Here is a 16,347-nt window from a genome sequence, read left to right as displayed (position 1 = left end):
TCTGGGCAGACACCCAGCACCGAGGCCCCTGACCCAGGCGATCTGCAGCGGTCCCCACGCCGAGAGCCGGGCAATACAAACACTGCTAGCTCTGCAGCCTACAAAGGGGCATTAACAGGGACTGGTTAGTGCAACGGTACAAGTATTACAGGCAAATTCGGGGACTTTTTTCCAAATAACACCAGCAGAGCCATCCGGTGACATAATTACATGTCAATTTTAACGCTGGTCAGGACCGTCCCGTCTGATTTCCACACCTGCAACAGCAGTCCCTCCGCCTGCACCTCACCTTCCTTCCCTCCGTTAGCACAGCTCCTGCCTGAAAGCAGCGATGGCAGCAGGAAGGTGCCGGCCCCAGGGCGCCCGGCCAGCACGGCTCCCGGCCGGGCACTGCTCGAGGGGGAGAGGGAAGGTCACCGAGAGCCACTCACATCCCGGAGAGACGGGCATTTTTGGACTGTGGCCTGTTTCTTTAAATGAGACTGCTTGTAATTGCTTCGCTAAATATTCAGGAGGATTTATGTTACGGAGGTGCACTATGAAATAGCAGTGAAGGTCACTCATGCTCGTGGCACAGGCTTGAAATATCCTCGTTGAGCTGCACCGGGCGATGTTCTGCCCTGGTCCCTCCCGGCCCTTTGCTCCTCAGGCCTCGAGTTAGCAACAGAGCAAAGGGTCAAAGCGTGGCAGGTAAGTAATTCCCAAAAATTTGTATTTTGGGAGAATCATCGACAAGCCTCCTGGGAGGATACTGAAGATGCCAATTGTCACGGAGGAGCTGGCAGAAATCAGCACTTGTTCTTCTAGACTCATGACTGTGAATTAACAACAATTTAAATGCAGCAGCACTTGCACACAGAAGCAGTTCCTGAAAATCAGCATCGCCTAGAAGACAAAAAGTTACAGCCGTGCTGACTGCATTCGTCCAGGACTCCGTGAGAGATGGCATCGCAGCAGCAGCATTTTTCTTAGTCGCTGCCCAAGAAAACAAGCAGCGCTTTGATTAATTGCAACACCGAGCCAACAACCCACCCCCCAGAAAATAATTACTGGACTTTTGAACTGTAATCTACCTTGCCGAGCTAAAGCTGGGAGCGAAACGGGCCACGGGATGGAAGCTCTCAGCCCCTTGGGAAATGGGGCTGAGCGCAGGGCACTGGCAGCCACATCCTGGCCATGCAGGCTCGCCTCTGGTCCTGCGCCCCCGCAGGGAAGGCGAGGGCTGTCTGCAGCACCCGTGTTTGTGCAGGAAAACTGCGAGTGCTGCTGCTGGCGTGGAGCTGCGTGCTCCCTCCACGCACCCCGTACAACGCACACGGACGCACACAAAAGGGGCATTTCAAATAAAATCAGAGTTCCGTGCTAGCACACGGCCAACCTTCTCCTGGCGTCAGCTGAAGGGGATGTTCACGCTGGCATCCCGTCGGCCAGGTGAACAAATAATTCCCTTTTACCGTGACAAACACCTGACAGAAGAAACGTGGTAACGTGGTATCCAGCCCTGCTCTACCAGGACCCATTTTGCCATTCCTTTTATTCCTATTCCACCAAATTCCTGCCTACGTTACCCCACACAACCGCTACATTACACGCCTGCGATCTGCACGGCAAACTGAATTCCTATCCCACTCCTAACTGCTTTACTCTAATTGTAACAAATAAGCAAAATAAAACTGGATCTCCATGTTCTTCCCAACGACGGCCTGCAGCTCGCATGGTTCCCGTGTCTCCAGGGGATCGCTGCTCACGCTGCTCACCTCCTCGGCGTGGTGGGCAGGACAGGGGCCATCCTCTCCCCCTGCCCTTTGCTCGGCACGGCTCGCTGTTCCGCAATAGCACGGCTCTGAGTGACATTTTAATAAAACACGGGGCTAATAAACATTTCGGCGCTAGTGCCAGAGAATTGATAATGAACAGATTTATGTCAAATTATTCAATATCTGCCAGCCTTCCCTGCTCTCCCACTCCCCCGCTGTAGTCGAAAGCCAGTGGCTGGGGATGCCTCGAATGAGCAAGTCGCCGCTTCCCCACCCCTCCGCACCAGGCACATGCTTGTGAGCGTCCCCCTCTTCCCCACGATTCAGCAGCTCCGGGGAGGGATGACAGCCATTCAGGGGTTAAAGAGAGGCAGTGAACCCCCAGCTAATGAGTAAGAATTCAGCAGGCAGTGTAAGATAAATGGAGCTTTCTCTGCTTCTGCTGGAGTCAGCATGAACTGCGGCCCTGCGGCTTGTTTGTGGCAAATGGAGTGCGCGAAATATCAAAGGGCAGTGATCCAGAAGAAGACCGACTTTGACAAATTTTAAATTGGCCAGAAAGAAAACCAGCAAAAAAAAAAAATTATGCAATTCACTGTGTCCTGCAATCTTGGCTTTCCTGCTATGGTACGGAATTAGTGGCAAAACAACAGCAATGATCGCCCGATGTTGGGAGCAATTACGAGCCATCTAAGTGAGATGCTTATCAGTGACTGAAGCTTTTAGAGCTCTCTGTATGTACAGTTGTAAGTGACTTGCTCTTGTGTTGCAGTCATTTTAATTAAAGTGTATGGAGTTTGCTGGGAGTAATTACTCTGTAGAGGAGGAGAGGAGAAAAGCCTTGAACAGGCTCCTGCCTCCTCACATCGCCTGGCTTTGCATTTTTGAGACTCCCGGCACAAAACCGTTTCCCTTCCTTCTCCCCATCTCCATTTTTTGAGGTCCTGCGCGGTGTGGCTGGAGGCTGCTCCCAGGCGTCCTGCACCCGGCCCGGGCTAAGGGTCCCTGCACACGACAATAAATAAGCTCAAAATAAGCTCACGCTGCTCTGCTCTCCTACTTCCTCCACCGCCCCAGGACTTGAGCAGTCCAAGAGCCCTTCTCGCCAGCAGCTCTGTGCTCTGGGGCCAGGACTTGTGCTGCCGCTGTGCCACAGAAGACACCAGCCTCCCGTGGGGGCAGCAGGCTGCTCTGTCGGTCGGCAGAGCCGCTGCTGCCCGTGGCAGGGTGAAGGGAAATGCTCCCAGGAACAGCACTCCGGCCGCGGTGCCGTTCCTCTGCACGGCCTGCAGCAGAAAGCCAGCGCGCTGCCTTCTCCAGGCACACACCAGGATCCTTCTTCCCCAGAAGCCTCCCGCAACTCAGCGGCAGCTCTTCCGTGTGGGATGCCAAGGTGCAGGAGAACGCCCCCAGAAGGCGGAGGGGGGGAAACCTGACGTGGAGTAGTTGGGTGGCAGCCTCAAACCGGCGGGGAAGCGCCCAGCAGCACGCCCACCGGCACCTGCCCCACCACCTGGTGCCGTCGCACCGTCTGTTTGCTTCCCAGTGGACTCTGCCGAGCCTAACGTGGGCCAAAAGTGAGTTTTTGTGAAGACAACTTCCTTGCTGCAGCTACAAGCACTGAAACGTTTTTTCCATTCCACCAAACAGACACGGGAAGAACAACACGGCCACCTGGGTACTTGTGCCCACTCTCCCTAGCACCATAACCCACACGAGCAAGATTTGAACGCAGATAAAACCACTGCCTCGTGCTGGTCTGCAAAACCCAAACACCTGCTAGCCTGCTTCTTGCCCAGAAAGCAATCAGCACGGTGAGAGAAAACAAAGATTTATAAAATACTATCAAAAAGAGGAAAAAAAGTCTTTGATGCTGTCGAAGACATCGGGAAGAACCTGACTTTCAGCAAGCACTCTGATTCTTACCACGCCAAGCACCCTTCACAATTATTATTCTCCTCCCAAAGCGTACCAGAATGCTTGTTTTGTATATAAATTGTTGCACTGCCATAAATTAAAAAAAAAAAAAGCCAAATAATAAAATGTAACTGCAGCAATAGAGACGATTTATCAGTCATTTGCAGAACACTTTTCCTCCTGAAGGATCCCAAAAGGCTTTATAAATTCAAACCATACCCACGTAGCATGCTTCCTCCACTACTAAAATGTAGTCAATTTTGGGAGTAAAAAGAGGCTCTGTAAGATGATACTCTTATAGTAAGAGCTAGTAAAGAACTATTTAAAGAGCCTATTCCCTTGGGAGAGCACACATCTGATATTAAGTGCATTTTGCTGAACGCTCTGTACTTTGGGCTGTTGGGTCCGTACCGGGTGTTGGGATTGTTTGGAATGAAAGGCGCAGCAATAACACAACACATGCAGGGACACCCTGGCTGCTGAGCACTGCAATTCACCCCGTGTTTTACTGAAGAGGTGAAGAATATCTTTACTTCTTTTCCTGAAACTGAAAAGCAGCAGACTTTGTTACTCAGAACTACCTCGGACACACAGTGACAGTCCAGCAGCCCAAAAATGTCTTTGGCCAAATCCTTAATTGTGCCAAATGACACCAGCTGAGGGTTTGGCCAAAAATTCCTGAAACAGAAACTAGAGCCAAGCAACTGTACTAAGTGTCTGTTGTAAGACCCAATCAATTAAAAAATAAAATAAAATTCAGTTGACAAAGACACTCTCTATATAATTGCACACGCCCTAGGTACGCTATACGCACACAAACACCCTCTCTCTCACGTACATCCATGCAGCTTGTCTCATCTGGTTTTCTTCCCAAGTTAGATGACAGTAAATAAAAATTATCATGAATTTGATAAAATGCCTCAGTGCCCCTTTTTAAGGTCCATAAACACATTCATTAGCCCCCAGCTAACGGCCCGCCGCGCCGCGCAGACGTACCGAGGCGCTCCGCCAGGTGGATGTAGACGGGGTCCACTCGCCTCATTGTCTTCACCAGGTCTTTCCTGCGGAATTTGATTTCCACCGTCCCCTCCGGTTCCAGGATTCCTCCTCTGGTCAGCGACGGAAAAAGAGAAAAGAAAGGCACTTTCAGGTCATCGGACAAGGGGAAACACAAAATGGAATGGTTCAACGCTGTCTAGAGAGTAATGCAGAAAAAAGAAAAGGGGGGGAGGGAGACAAAACAAAGAGAAAGAGAGAACGAGAGAAAGCATCTTAGCTATTATTTATCCAGAGCCACAAATGCACGTGAGGCTTCGCAGAGCCATGTCTGTCCAACAGCACATAGTGCAGCCCAGTACAAGCAATGCTCTTGGCGGTCTCTTTCAAGCTGTGACCAGGAAGCTCTTTTGAAAGGTAGGTAAGCTTTGAGAAACAAACCAACTAACCAACCATCTCCATCAGAGATCTGCCCACTTCCCAGGTCACAGGCAGAGGAGCACGTGATTTGAAACTCAGCTTTGGTAAATAAAATCCCTTCAGCCTTTAACCGTGAGGACGGGAGGAACAAGGAGGGAGGTCAGCGCCCCGGCTGTGGAGCAGCATCCGTGATGGGAATTATTGCAAATGCAACGGTGTGTAGGGCCAGGACGGCAGAGTCTGCAAAATAACCTATTTCTTGGCTACCGGAGCTCAGGTCCAGTAGAGTCCAACTACAGCTCTGCCAGCCACACACTGTCCTTCACATCCCACCTGCTGGGAAGCTGCACCCGGATCTCAAAGGGGCGAGCTCACACGGCTGGCATCCCACAAAGGTACGGGGCAGAAGCAGGGGATGGGAGTAGAGAGCGAAGGAGGCATTCACCCCGGTGCTATCAGCACATCCTCTCCACTCCTACCACCTCAGCAGGGCAAAATTGCTGGCAGCTGCACCATGGGGAAAAAAGGTGGCACGTGCAGGGGTGTGCTTCCAAGCAGTGCAGAAGGTACTAGAGAAAGGTTTCACCTGCCCCTACTTCTGGGAGGAGAATATGCCCAGGCACAGCGCTGGAATTGAGCACTGAGGGGTGACACTGACACAATAAAGCTATTTGCACTGTCAGGTGTTAGTTCATTTCCCATTTGCCTGGTTACTTCCACATCCTATGGCTGACCAGATTAAATACATTTAAAACAAAGATCTAACATAGCTTCTGTTTTCCGTAGCACTCGTGGTGCCTCACTGCTCAGTGCTGTAACGAGCCCATGCCCACCTGCTCCTCCTCCGGACTGCTCCAAGTAAAACTGGCAATATTCACGCCATCCTTCTAGTTCAACCTGCTCCTGGCTGCTACAGCTACACCAGGCAGGGCTGGCTTTTTCCCCCCAAATGATTCCGTATCTCCGTATTTTAGAGATTCTCAAAAATATTTTAAAAGCATGCTTCCCAGGGTTTGCTTGTAACGCTACATCCCGAACCGCTGGTAACGAGAACTTCACTTATGCGAGTTTTATTTCTTAAAAAAGTGCCGCTACCCAACTGCCCGTCTGATAGACAGGGCAATGCTGAGGGGCTCTGAAGAGCACATTTCTGAGCACACCTCACTGACTGCTCCTCACTCAGCCAGGTAACCGTGCCTCAGAGCGGGTGGTTAGAGGCAGGACAGAGCGGCCGTACCTGCTCTCCCTGTCGGCGTACATCTCCATGTGACGAGGATTGATGGTCGGGTCCATCACAGCCCAGGATCCCCCTCTCAGCTCCCCCTGCGGCGGGATGTAAATGAGCACGGGCTGCCGATACTCCCGCAGGCCGTCCACGATGTAGGCACCAAACTTCAGCACTTGGTCGTACATGTCTGCGGAACAAGGGACAGCACCGGGAGTCACGGCATGTCAGCGCTTTAGGCCAGGCGTCGTCAGACCGAAGGAAAAACTACAATCGTTCAGCTCTCCTAACCACCTCCTCCTGCTGCCGTGCGGCAAGATCTGCTGGGGTCATCTGGGCCTGGGCAGGACGGGCCGGGAAGGGAGACGTTCCCACATCGGCCCTGCTCCCAGACGCCGTGTCTCTGGAGGTGAGGCCTGGTGGTGGGAGCACAACCGCGTCTGTTCACAAAACACGGACCGCAGGGTCCTCAGGCCACCCCGGCCTGCTGCACACGGGTCTGTGAGAAGCCACGGCCTGCCCTCCGTGACAAGATTTCGGCCAGCAGGCAGCCAGGCCGGGCGCTGCTGTCCTTAGGGACGTGTAGCTGCCCGAGCTCGGCCTTCCCGCGGGACCTGCCCCGCGGCACGGCACGGCACGGCACGCCTCGTGGCGGCACACCTTGAGCACACCTGTATAAAAACCAGCGTGGGGAGGGTTCGGATGTGAAACAGTGCTCTTCTCTTCCGGCATTAAAATTTATCTTAGGCGCTTTGCTCAAAATTAATAAGAACAACTCCACTGTGTAAAGACAGCACGTTGAAAATACCAGCCCCAAAGGTGATTTACATAAAAGAGAAAAAAATGAAGGCAAAGAGAATTTAGACGAGATGATATAGTTTGTAATGGATGTGGTTTGTAATGGAAACAGGCAGCCTCGAATACATATATTTTGTTGCACATAATTATATTTAGAAGTATCGAATCAAATATATAAGAAATGAAAAATACTTATTAGGATTATCTAGTCTATCTCTTTGTCCTCACAGGACTGCATCCTATGTTCCTTTCCAGTGCTTTTTAAGGCCTTGGTTTAGAAATCCCAAACGACCAACTTTCCTACTTCTCCCGGGGCATTTGCACAGCCAAACAGAAGACATTTTCCCCAGCGTTCAGCCAAATTTCCCCTCCTTTCCCATCCCATTTAATTTCATATTGTTACTCCTTGCATCACCCTACATAATTTCTCCACTCCTCTGGGCTTGCTATAAATAGCCATAGCCTTTCAGTGGTTTTTGTTTTCTTCTTTTTTTCCCTTCTTTGACACACTATACGTATTCCTTCCTCATATGTCTCCCAGGACAGCACCTTCTAACCCCTTTACCACATCTGATGTCCCTTGCTTAGCACCTCCCAACTTGTCTAACATTTTCTAGTCGTTGAAATAGCAATGCAGAGGGCAGAACTGTGTGGGTTGCATACGGCAACGCACACCGGCTGGCCTTCAGTAACAGTCTTGGAAAGACAGACACTTTGATTCATCTACAAACCTTAAATCGCTTGAGAAAGCCACTGCTGGGGAAAAGAGGGACCCCAGCCAAGGTCCCCGTGTCATTTAACCCCCAGTTTAACATTAAGCACGAACACAGTTCAGCACCTAACTCTTTGGAAAATACACGCACACACTTATACATACAGTAATGGGACGGGGCATATGTAAAGTGTATTATGCATATTATATATATTTATGTATTAGTACCATAGGCACTGATGCACTCTCTCCAGTTCATTTGCAAGGTCATTGTCCGAGCACCCAAGAAGAGGAAACTCACATTATTTAAGGAATGCCAAATGCTGACGAGGAGAAGGACAACCTATTTCCTCTCATCGCGAATAAGAGCAAATTCTGGCAGAGACAGTGGGGACTGAGCACCAAACAAAACTCCAACCTCTTCATTTGTCCTGAGCAAAGAAAAAGACCTCAAAAGGGGTGACAAATTTATTACTAATTACACAATTATTTTATTATGTAGTGCTAGTAATAAACCACTTGAAGTACTTTCAGCTAATTCTAGTGTTAAGAAAATAATTGCTTGATTCAAATTATTTTAACCGAATTAATTCTTTACTAGACATTTTTTACTAGTGCTACATAATAAAATAATTGCGTAATTAGCAATACATTTTTCACTCCTGCCAAGGGTATATATTTTACTCAGGTTAAGTCTCGAAAAAAGAAGTGCTACTTGTTTGAACAAGGCAGAGCGAGGAGGAGCAGAGAAACTGGGAGAAACTTAATGCTTTCTGTGCACAGCTCCAAAGCCCCTTTGGGTTTACCAAGCCTGGCATGAGCACGGTCAGGGAAGTATTTCTGTGACTACAGTACTTTCGGGTCAGGCCTCAAGCTCTCCAGAAGCACGAGCTTTCCCACCATGCAGCCATGTACACAGTTACTCCTTCTGGGATCCTGCAGCGCAGCACTTGGGTTTCCTGGAACGCCCCAGCAGGCCGTGCTTAGTATTTTATTTGTGGATTTACACCACCGTCTGGATTCACTCACTTGCTCAGGTTTCCGCTGAGGCCGACAGAGCTGCTGCTGCGTTCCTGGGGGGCTATAGATGCACCTTCCTCCTTTCAGGTAGGGCTGTAAACTGCTCTCCTCCTGGGGATCTCCCCTTTCCTTAAGGTAAAAGTTCCCACTAACAGACACCTTTTGCCCGAACAATGAAGAGAGAACACCCTGACTGCTGCCACCGAAGGTCCCCGTGGTGCCTCGCACAGCCCCACGCAGTGGAAGGTGCCGAGCTGCAGAGCATCCACGGCAGGGCCCCTGACCTGTCTCGAGCATTAACCCCAGCCTGCTCTTCTGCAGGTTTTTCCCTCCTGCCATCTCAACCACTCAGTTTGCCCAACACTTACCACTTCAGCAAAGCGGGCGCTCTTAAAGCACCTGCGTTTTTGAAAGGTAAAATGTAAGTGTAGGGAAGAAGATCACAAAAACACCACCAAGACAACTCAAGAGACCTGCCTTTAGACCCTGCACCTAACCACCAGAGCACACAACCTCCCTTACCCTATGAAGCATTTGCCATACGGTGATAATTACCTCTTGTTTGCAGTTTTGCTGTGCTCTCCACTCTTACCATGAAAACCACAACTGCTGCAGGTGGGGAACGGTGCCAGGTCCCAGAGGAGCTCACTGCTCTGTGCCTGTGCCGCCTGGGCAGCCTGGTGCCTCGGTAGGTGCAGGCTTTACAAAGCATTCTTGCTGTAACTAACACACTTGCTGTGTTTAAAACAAAACCCAACCGCTCCATCGTCTTTTGTGCAGCAGAGAACAACACACGTCTAAAGAGCACTCTGTCTGCACAACTCTTCTTGCAAGGAAGTTGCCGATGTTGAGATTGGAAAAATTAAAATTGACCCTGATATTTCTGGGCCAAATTTCAGCTCTGTACTAATTTAAACCTGAGCCTAACGAAACGCTTGTAAGACAGAAATGCTGCCGAGATCCTCCAGGAAGGCCGGTGTTTGCCATCCAGCAGGGCGGGCTGTTCGCAGCACACGTTCCTGCCCTGTGTCTGCCTGCTCAGCTGCAGCGTGCATCAGCGCCTGCCACACGGAGACACGAAATCTGCTGGAAGCTGTTATCATTACACTGTGTGTGTAAATATTGGCCGTCAGATGCATCAAGCATGCTAGAAAGGCTGCAGACAGCTTTTTGCATTTCCATAGTGTCGGGCAGCGTGCCCTGAACCTCCGAAGCTGGAGCGGATCTCATCAGCTTGGCTGGATTATCAGCTAGGACCTGAAGGTAAACACCAGGCACACACTGGCTGCAGACACATAACGGCCCTCATAAAGCCATTACATACAAGCAATACCGTCATTCACCATCCAGGTAATCAGAGATTTAAAACAGCCTTTTCATTCTGCTTAAATTTTTTTTATTGTTATTTATAACCTGTCCCGGGAAAAAATAATAAGTAAAACATGAAAAACCAACTGCGAGTGACCCTGTAGCACAAGCAGCGCTGCAGTTTAATGTCGCGGGGATTTGCATGCTATCAAACTATTCATGCCGAGTCCAAGACCCTGGTGCTAATTTCCAGTAAATTTCACGCTTGATGTCTCCTCGTCGTGGGTCACTGCCGGTTCGCCTAAATAAACCACTTCCAAATGGCTCCTCCATCTAAATATTCAAGCCAGTTTTTATAATTTAATTTTGCATTATGCTGAATAGCCTTCCGGCCAGATAGAGCTCATTGGGGAAACCACCAGCACCATTGTGATATGCCTTTATTTATGTTAGTTATTTATTTATTTTACCGCTTGAATTAGACCTCCTAGGCCGACTAGTAAAGAGGGTTTTTTTTTTGCTTTCTTTTTTTTTTTCCCCCCTCCGCTAATGTCAATTTTCAGCATAGCAAGAGCTGTCTCTAATATTTTCCTACTCATTACACACAATTTTGGAGTCATTTTACCCACAGTGCAGTCGGCTCCTGGCAGTGTGTTTGTGTGCACTGAGGGGTGGCATAATTGTTTATTTTCCCTCCCTGCATAATCCCCAGCCAGCACTGAAACCAAAACTGCAAACAACTCCCCAAGGAACGTGGAGAGTGTCAGGAGAGACCGACGCTCGCTCTGGAGGCCCTTCAGCAGAAACCAAGATGCAGAAAATGCCCCGGCCAGCGCACAGACTGCGGTGCCCTGGTCTCTCCCTGCGCTGTGATGCCTCTCTCCTCCTCCTCCTGCCATGAGCTGGCGTGGAGCTAAGTGGGATGTGCCGTACAGCTATTAGCATCTTCACAAAAATTAGCACCTTCGCATCTTCTTTTCCACCCTGGGCTTCTAGTTCCAACTCCAAAGCTACACTCAGTTTTCGAGCAATGCTCCCCGCAAAGGCACTGGCAAAGCCGACAGATCTCACTACACAGTAAGGCAAAATAATTGTGGAACCACCAGGAATTCATTAATTAACCACTTTCCTGGTAAGTAGCGTGGCATGGAAAACCAGTCAAGATGAGAGTGCAGTAGCAGGACATGGAGCAGAAACCACCCTGACAGGTAACAGGCATTTTCCAGAGGAAAGAGTTTTGCAATCTTTTGCCACGTTCTGTCCCTGCATTCTGCATTTCTTCTTGTGCTGCTCATGAGACAGAGAGCAAGGTGGCCTTTATCACAACGCCAGCCTCCCCAGAGCAGGAACCTTTATTGTGTTAGAGGATCCGTAACTTTTCGTTGTGTTTGTTAAGCCACATGCAGGTAAAAGGCTGTAATCTTTTACTTATTTAAATTTTATAGTATCAATCTCACGTTCTTGGCACTTCGCACCATTTAAAGCAGAAATATGCGGTACAAAAATCTAACTGCCTGTATACTAACCGAGCAGTTTTATAACGGTTCAGTTCATATGAACAGCCACTACCACCACAGCCATCAACTGGGAGACAGCCCTTGATACACCCATGTTACAGGGCGCAACGTTATCAATAAGACCATATTTCCACCTGCTTCTGTGCCTCACCGCGTGCTCCCACCGCCCTCCTGGAGGCTGCTCCGTCCCCAGAGAACCATTTTGGGATGCCAAACCACGGCGGGGAACAGCAGCAGTGCTCTGAGGAGCAGGAGACAAGGCACGGTGCAGGACAACACCACGAGGGTACCCGAACTGCTGGTTACCTTTCATCCCCCCAGAGAAGCCTCTCCAGTTGGCAAAGACCATCAGGGGCAGCCCCTCTCTGTTGAAGTCGTTGATAGCCTGGGCCGTCTTAAAGGCCGAGTCAGGGAACCACACCTGGCCAGCCTGCTGGATTATCTGTGGGGACAAAAAGGATCGTTAAGCCTTGAAACAATTCTGTTAGCATAAGAGTTGGCACAAAAATATAGGAACGGTTGCAGCAAGGGCTGCAATGTGGAACCAACAATGGGGAGTGCAGCACGTGAAGTGCTTAAGATCTGCTTTCCCAAGGAAAAATTGGGATAATCCTTCTGTCACCTACATCGACAGGAGTGTTACCACTGATTTACCCAGGAAGAGATGATACAGGAAGCCTGACACTGTGACTGCTGCAAGAATGGGAAGGAGAGAGAGAAAAGGACAGGCATAGGAGAAGACCCAGAAGAGACGATGTAGGAGGTAGGGCCACAGCTGTGAAATCAAGCAGGAGAAAAGCAAAATGTCAAAGCAGCAAGAGCATGAAACAATCCGGTCACAGCAAGAGAACAGGGAAATGATTTTTGCTTGCCAGATCTCCCAGGCCCTACGCCCTGCATCGCAGCAGGCTCACAGCAGAGGTCGGACTGCTGGGGAAGGCGCCCCCCGAGCCAAGAGCCTCCAGCCACTGCCACGTACCGGCACCCACGCGAGGAGTGCCTGTATTTTTTGTGCCACCGCCGAGACCAAAAAATCCCACCAAAACAAACGCTCTTCTCACGTTTTCAGAGGACAAACAACCAAGTGAGCAGGCGTTCAACCTACCTTGGCCTCCGAGTCCAGGTTTGCGGGGTCCGCAGGGATACTCAGCTCCACTGTCCTCGTTTCTACAGCAACAACTCCTACAGGTATTCCTCCCAGCCTGCCAGCATCGAAACAAATCAAAATTCATACTTTTACTGTTACACAACTAGACCATTTTTCCAATTTGCATCAAAATACCCAAAAGAGACAAATAGTGCATGCTAATGGAGGAGGGAGAAGCACTGTGGCCTCTTTGAAGCTTTTAGGCATGTGGCTGGATTGTTTCAGAGCTCAATGTATAGTTCTCAAAGCAAAGCCTACTTCTGAACACTAACACACACCTCTCCACGAATTAAACAGAATAAACCGAAGCCTAAGCTTTGAATGAAACAGCTACGAGTGCACCTCTCCCCACCCAGCATCACACAGATGTCGATGCTGTCGGTCTTACCCAGGACAAAAGCGAAGACCCAAGGCTTCCCAAGCCCTGCTTTTGCAGGCGCTGCCAGCTGATGAAACGCACCCGCGGGCCGCACGCCCAAGCAATGCAGGCGTCTCAGCCGTGCCAAACCTCTCCCGCCTACAAAACTGCCGGGTGGCTCGGCTGAAGGACGGGTAAAAGGGGAAAGGTTTGGGTTTGCCTGTCTGCCTCCCCGCTGCCCCTTGGCCGCTGGATGCTGCGAGGCGAGGTGGGGAGGTCGGCACCGGGGAGCCCCGGAGCTCTTCCCGCAGCACCCACGCGGCAGTCACCCGGCCCCGGTGACGGCCCTCGTCCCGGGCAGTCCCTGCAGGGCTGAGGAGCTCTCGGCAGCCACCGCGGGCTGGTGACACGCTGCAGGCAGACAGCGCGACACGGCCTGCGTGCACCAGGGGCTTGGAAATATTCCCATTCGCTATGATTAAGGGTCTGCCCAGAACCCCGTAATTGCAGAAGCCGTCTTAAATCGGTAACTTATAACTTGTGTATTAGGGCCCATGTGACCTAATAAAGAACATCTTTATCCAAGTATTACAGTTATTTATTGAACTTGAAAACAGCTCAAAACAACTTCTGTTTTCCATTATACTTCATATAAATTTTATCAGGCTAGCACATGAAGATGCTACATCTTGTTTTATAGTGTGTCCCTGGACAAGTTGCCATAGAATAATAAAAGACAATTTACAGCCAACAGCACACATATTCCAAACATACATACAAAAGATGAGTTTTGGCAGCACTTACAGTAACAATCCCAGAAGAATACATTCATATTTGTTTTTTCCAAGTGCCACTGCTTTTGAAAGAAGTCAGTTTCATTTGTATTCTATGTACTTGTGTGTGAGAGTCCAGAGCAACTCGGAATTTGTCAGAAGAAAGGAACTGCAAGTGAAGCCGAGCAGAGGCCTGGGCAGAGACCTTCTAGCTTTGCCAAATCACTGATTATTTTTTTACCTGGCGTACTTCTTAACCTAAAAGCCTTTAAATGGTTGGAGTATCTTGTGAGATAACACTTCGGTGTGGTACAGATGGCAGATAAAAATACCGAAGTGTATCAGAAGGGCACAGGAACACCCAAGGTTACGTGCTGCAACTAGGAGGGGAGCCAGCAGGTATTTTAGGCTCCTTTCAACAACGTATAAAGGCAGACAATATTCAGAGAGGAGAGGATCTCCAGGGGTAACAGCACGCAGACCCCTGGGACCAGCAGCGCTCAGAGACAACATCTGAAGAAAAGAGCAACAGAGGGGCATGCTGCTGAGCACACCCCTGTATCTGGAAGCCTCTGTCAGAAACTATGCGGCCTTGCCTTGGAGTTAACGGAGCTCTTGATGGCCTTTTTAGAGATGTCCAGATGGACACAATCCTTGGAGATGTCACACATGAGCTCTAGAGAATGTCACAAGCATTGCTATTTCCCAGCACGAGCTCTGTCTCCCTCATTTTGGATGACTACGTAGAGCTGTGGCTTTATTAAAGAGTCCAAAAGAGAAACGGGAGCCTGCAGTGCCGAATATTCTGGGGTTACTTGTGCTACCAACGCAACGGAGCTAAGAGGCAGCACTGACTCACGGCTGCACTGGCTCGGAGCCTAGCTGGCCAGCCCTGTCGCGATGCGTCTCAGGAGCAGCCGTGTCTCACCCTGTCTGCACTGAAACCTCTGGTAATCAAAGGCGGCATCACCTGGGACAGCCCGGTACTTTGGCCAGTTCCTGAGTTAGCTCAGGTCTCCGGAGCTGCACAGCTCATTAGGATCAGGCGTGGTGGGCGCTGGTTTGGAAAATGCTGCAAGTTATTCCATGCAAATCTCGATGTTCAGCTCTTCCTTTCCAGAGTTTCTTGCAATTTGTTCTAGTTTTAGCTGAACTTTTCTTGCAAGTCAAGTGTGACTGCAGAACAATAAACTGTGTAACACACCTTCAATTAACAGCTGCAAAAAGGCCTCACTATGTGACCATGCACCTAGAGAAGCGGGTATTGTCTGCTATAATTTCTAACAATCTCTCTCTTTTTGGCTTTTGTGCACATTAGAGCTGTCACTTCCAAGCAAAACAGAAGAAATGATCAGTCCATGCTTCACTCACGCGGTAAAGAAGTAAAAGTAAGGCATCCAATTCAAGTAACGACTTATTTTTACTAGCAGTTTTGAAATGAGGTTCTAGAAGAATGCAAAGCGCGATGAAAACATGCTTCCCACAAACGTCTAAAATGTCTCAGCATTTACCTTGCTCTGCCAACCACAACTGTCTGGGCCCAGGGCTGCATGATCTCCAGGAAGGAGCCATTGTCAAAGAAACCACTCAGCCATTGTCCTTTTTGACCTGAAAGGGAGGGAAAAAAGGAAATATCAGATGAGGGAGGAGGAAAGGAAGGAAGAAGAGAGAACATAAAAGGACCAACTGAAACTTGTTTAAAATGCCAACTGGAGAACATGGAACTGTCTTTTTATTTATTTAGTTAGTTTTAAACAGATTATAATACAAGGGAACATTAGACAGCTGAGCGTTTGTCTGCCTTCAGCCATCATGTCTTATTTCATTTGCTAGTCTACATAAAGACAGTCATTTATCAGCAAAAGCATCATTTATTGTTAAACGATGGGGTTCGGATAGCAGAGGGACTTCGCATGCTTTTAAATAAATAGCTGCTTTTTTCGAGACGCAACAAACATTTGTCAAAAGGCAGCAAAGTCATTAAAGATGTTTTTCAAAATGCCTATTTCTGTCCTAAAACTTGGCTCACGTTTTTCTCTCGATTCTGCCTCATATTTATTTTAACGGAAGAATGCTGAAGAAATTCAGGACCTAAATGTAAAAAGTCTGCGGTAGTTGAAAACTAGACACCCTGTCTGAGAGGGTTTCACACAGCCTTTGACAAAAATTAAACAGAAATAGTTGGTACTGGAAGCCTGCCTGCTCTGCGAAAGCCACCAGCCGATGCTGTAGGTGTCACGGCGCCGGATCAGGCCACGCTCTCAGACCTTGCGCTTGCCCACGGAAGGCAGCGACTTCGCAGCACTTCCAGGGGAGCAAACCTCTCCCGAACAGCACTCACCGAGGTGGCCGAGCAGCCCTAAGGGGAACAAACTTCTCCCGACTCTTGCAGACAATCA

The 16,347-nt window shown here is 49.4% G+C and overlaps 1 protein-coding gene across 1 annotated transcript in view; it reads right to left on the bottom strand.

Moving 5' to 3' along the window:
* The window catches only part of ACACA (acetyl-CoA carboxylase alpha), a 124,616-nt gene that overhangs the window by 10,254 nt on the left and 98,015 nt on the right, over nt 1–16,347 (bottom strand). Inside the window, exons 47-51 of the mRNA XM_083806085.1 lie at nt 15,460–15,556; nt 12,776–12,872; nt 11,977–12,112; nt 6,328–6,505; nt 4,671–4,783 (exon numbers count right to left, since the gene is read on the bottom strand). Coding sequence (XP_083662211.1) covers nt 4,671–4,783; nt 6,328–6,505; nt 11,977–12,112; nt 12,776–12,872; nt 15,460–15,556 — 621 coding nt within the window. The remainder of the gene's footprint in view (nt 1–4,670; nt 4,784–6,327; nt 6,506–11,976; nt 12,113–12,775; nt 12,873–15,459; nt 15,557–16,347) is intronic.

Source organism: Anser anser, assembly GCF_964211835.1.
Source record: "Anser anser genome assembly, chromosome: 20".
In the NCBI taxonomy this organism is placed as follows: Eukaryota; Metazoa; Chordata; class Aves; order Anseriformes; family Anatidae; genus Anser; species Anser anser.
The sequence above is the reverse complement of the archived record's forward strand: the minus strand, read 5'-3'. Positions and strand labels throughout refer to the sequence as shown.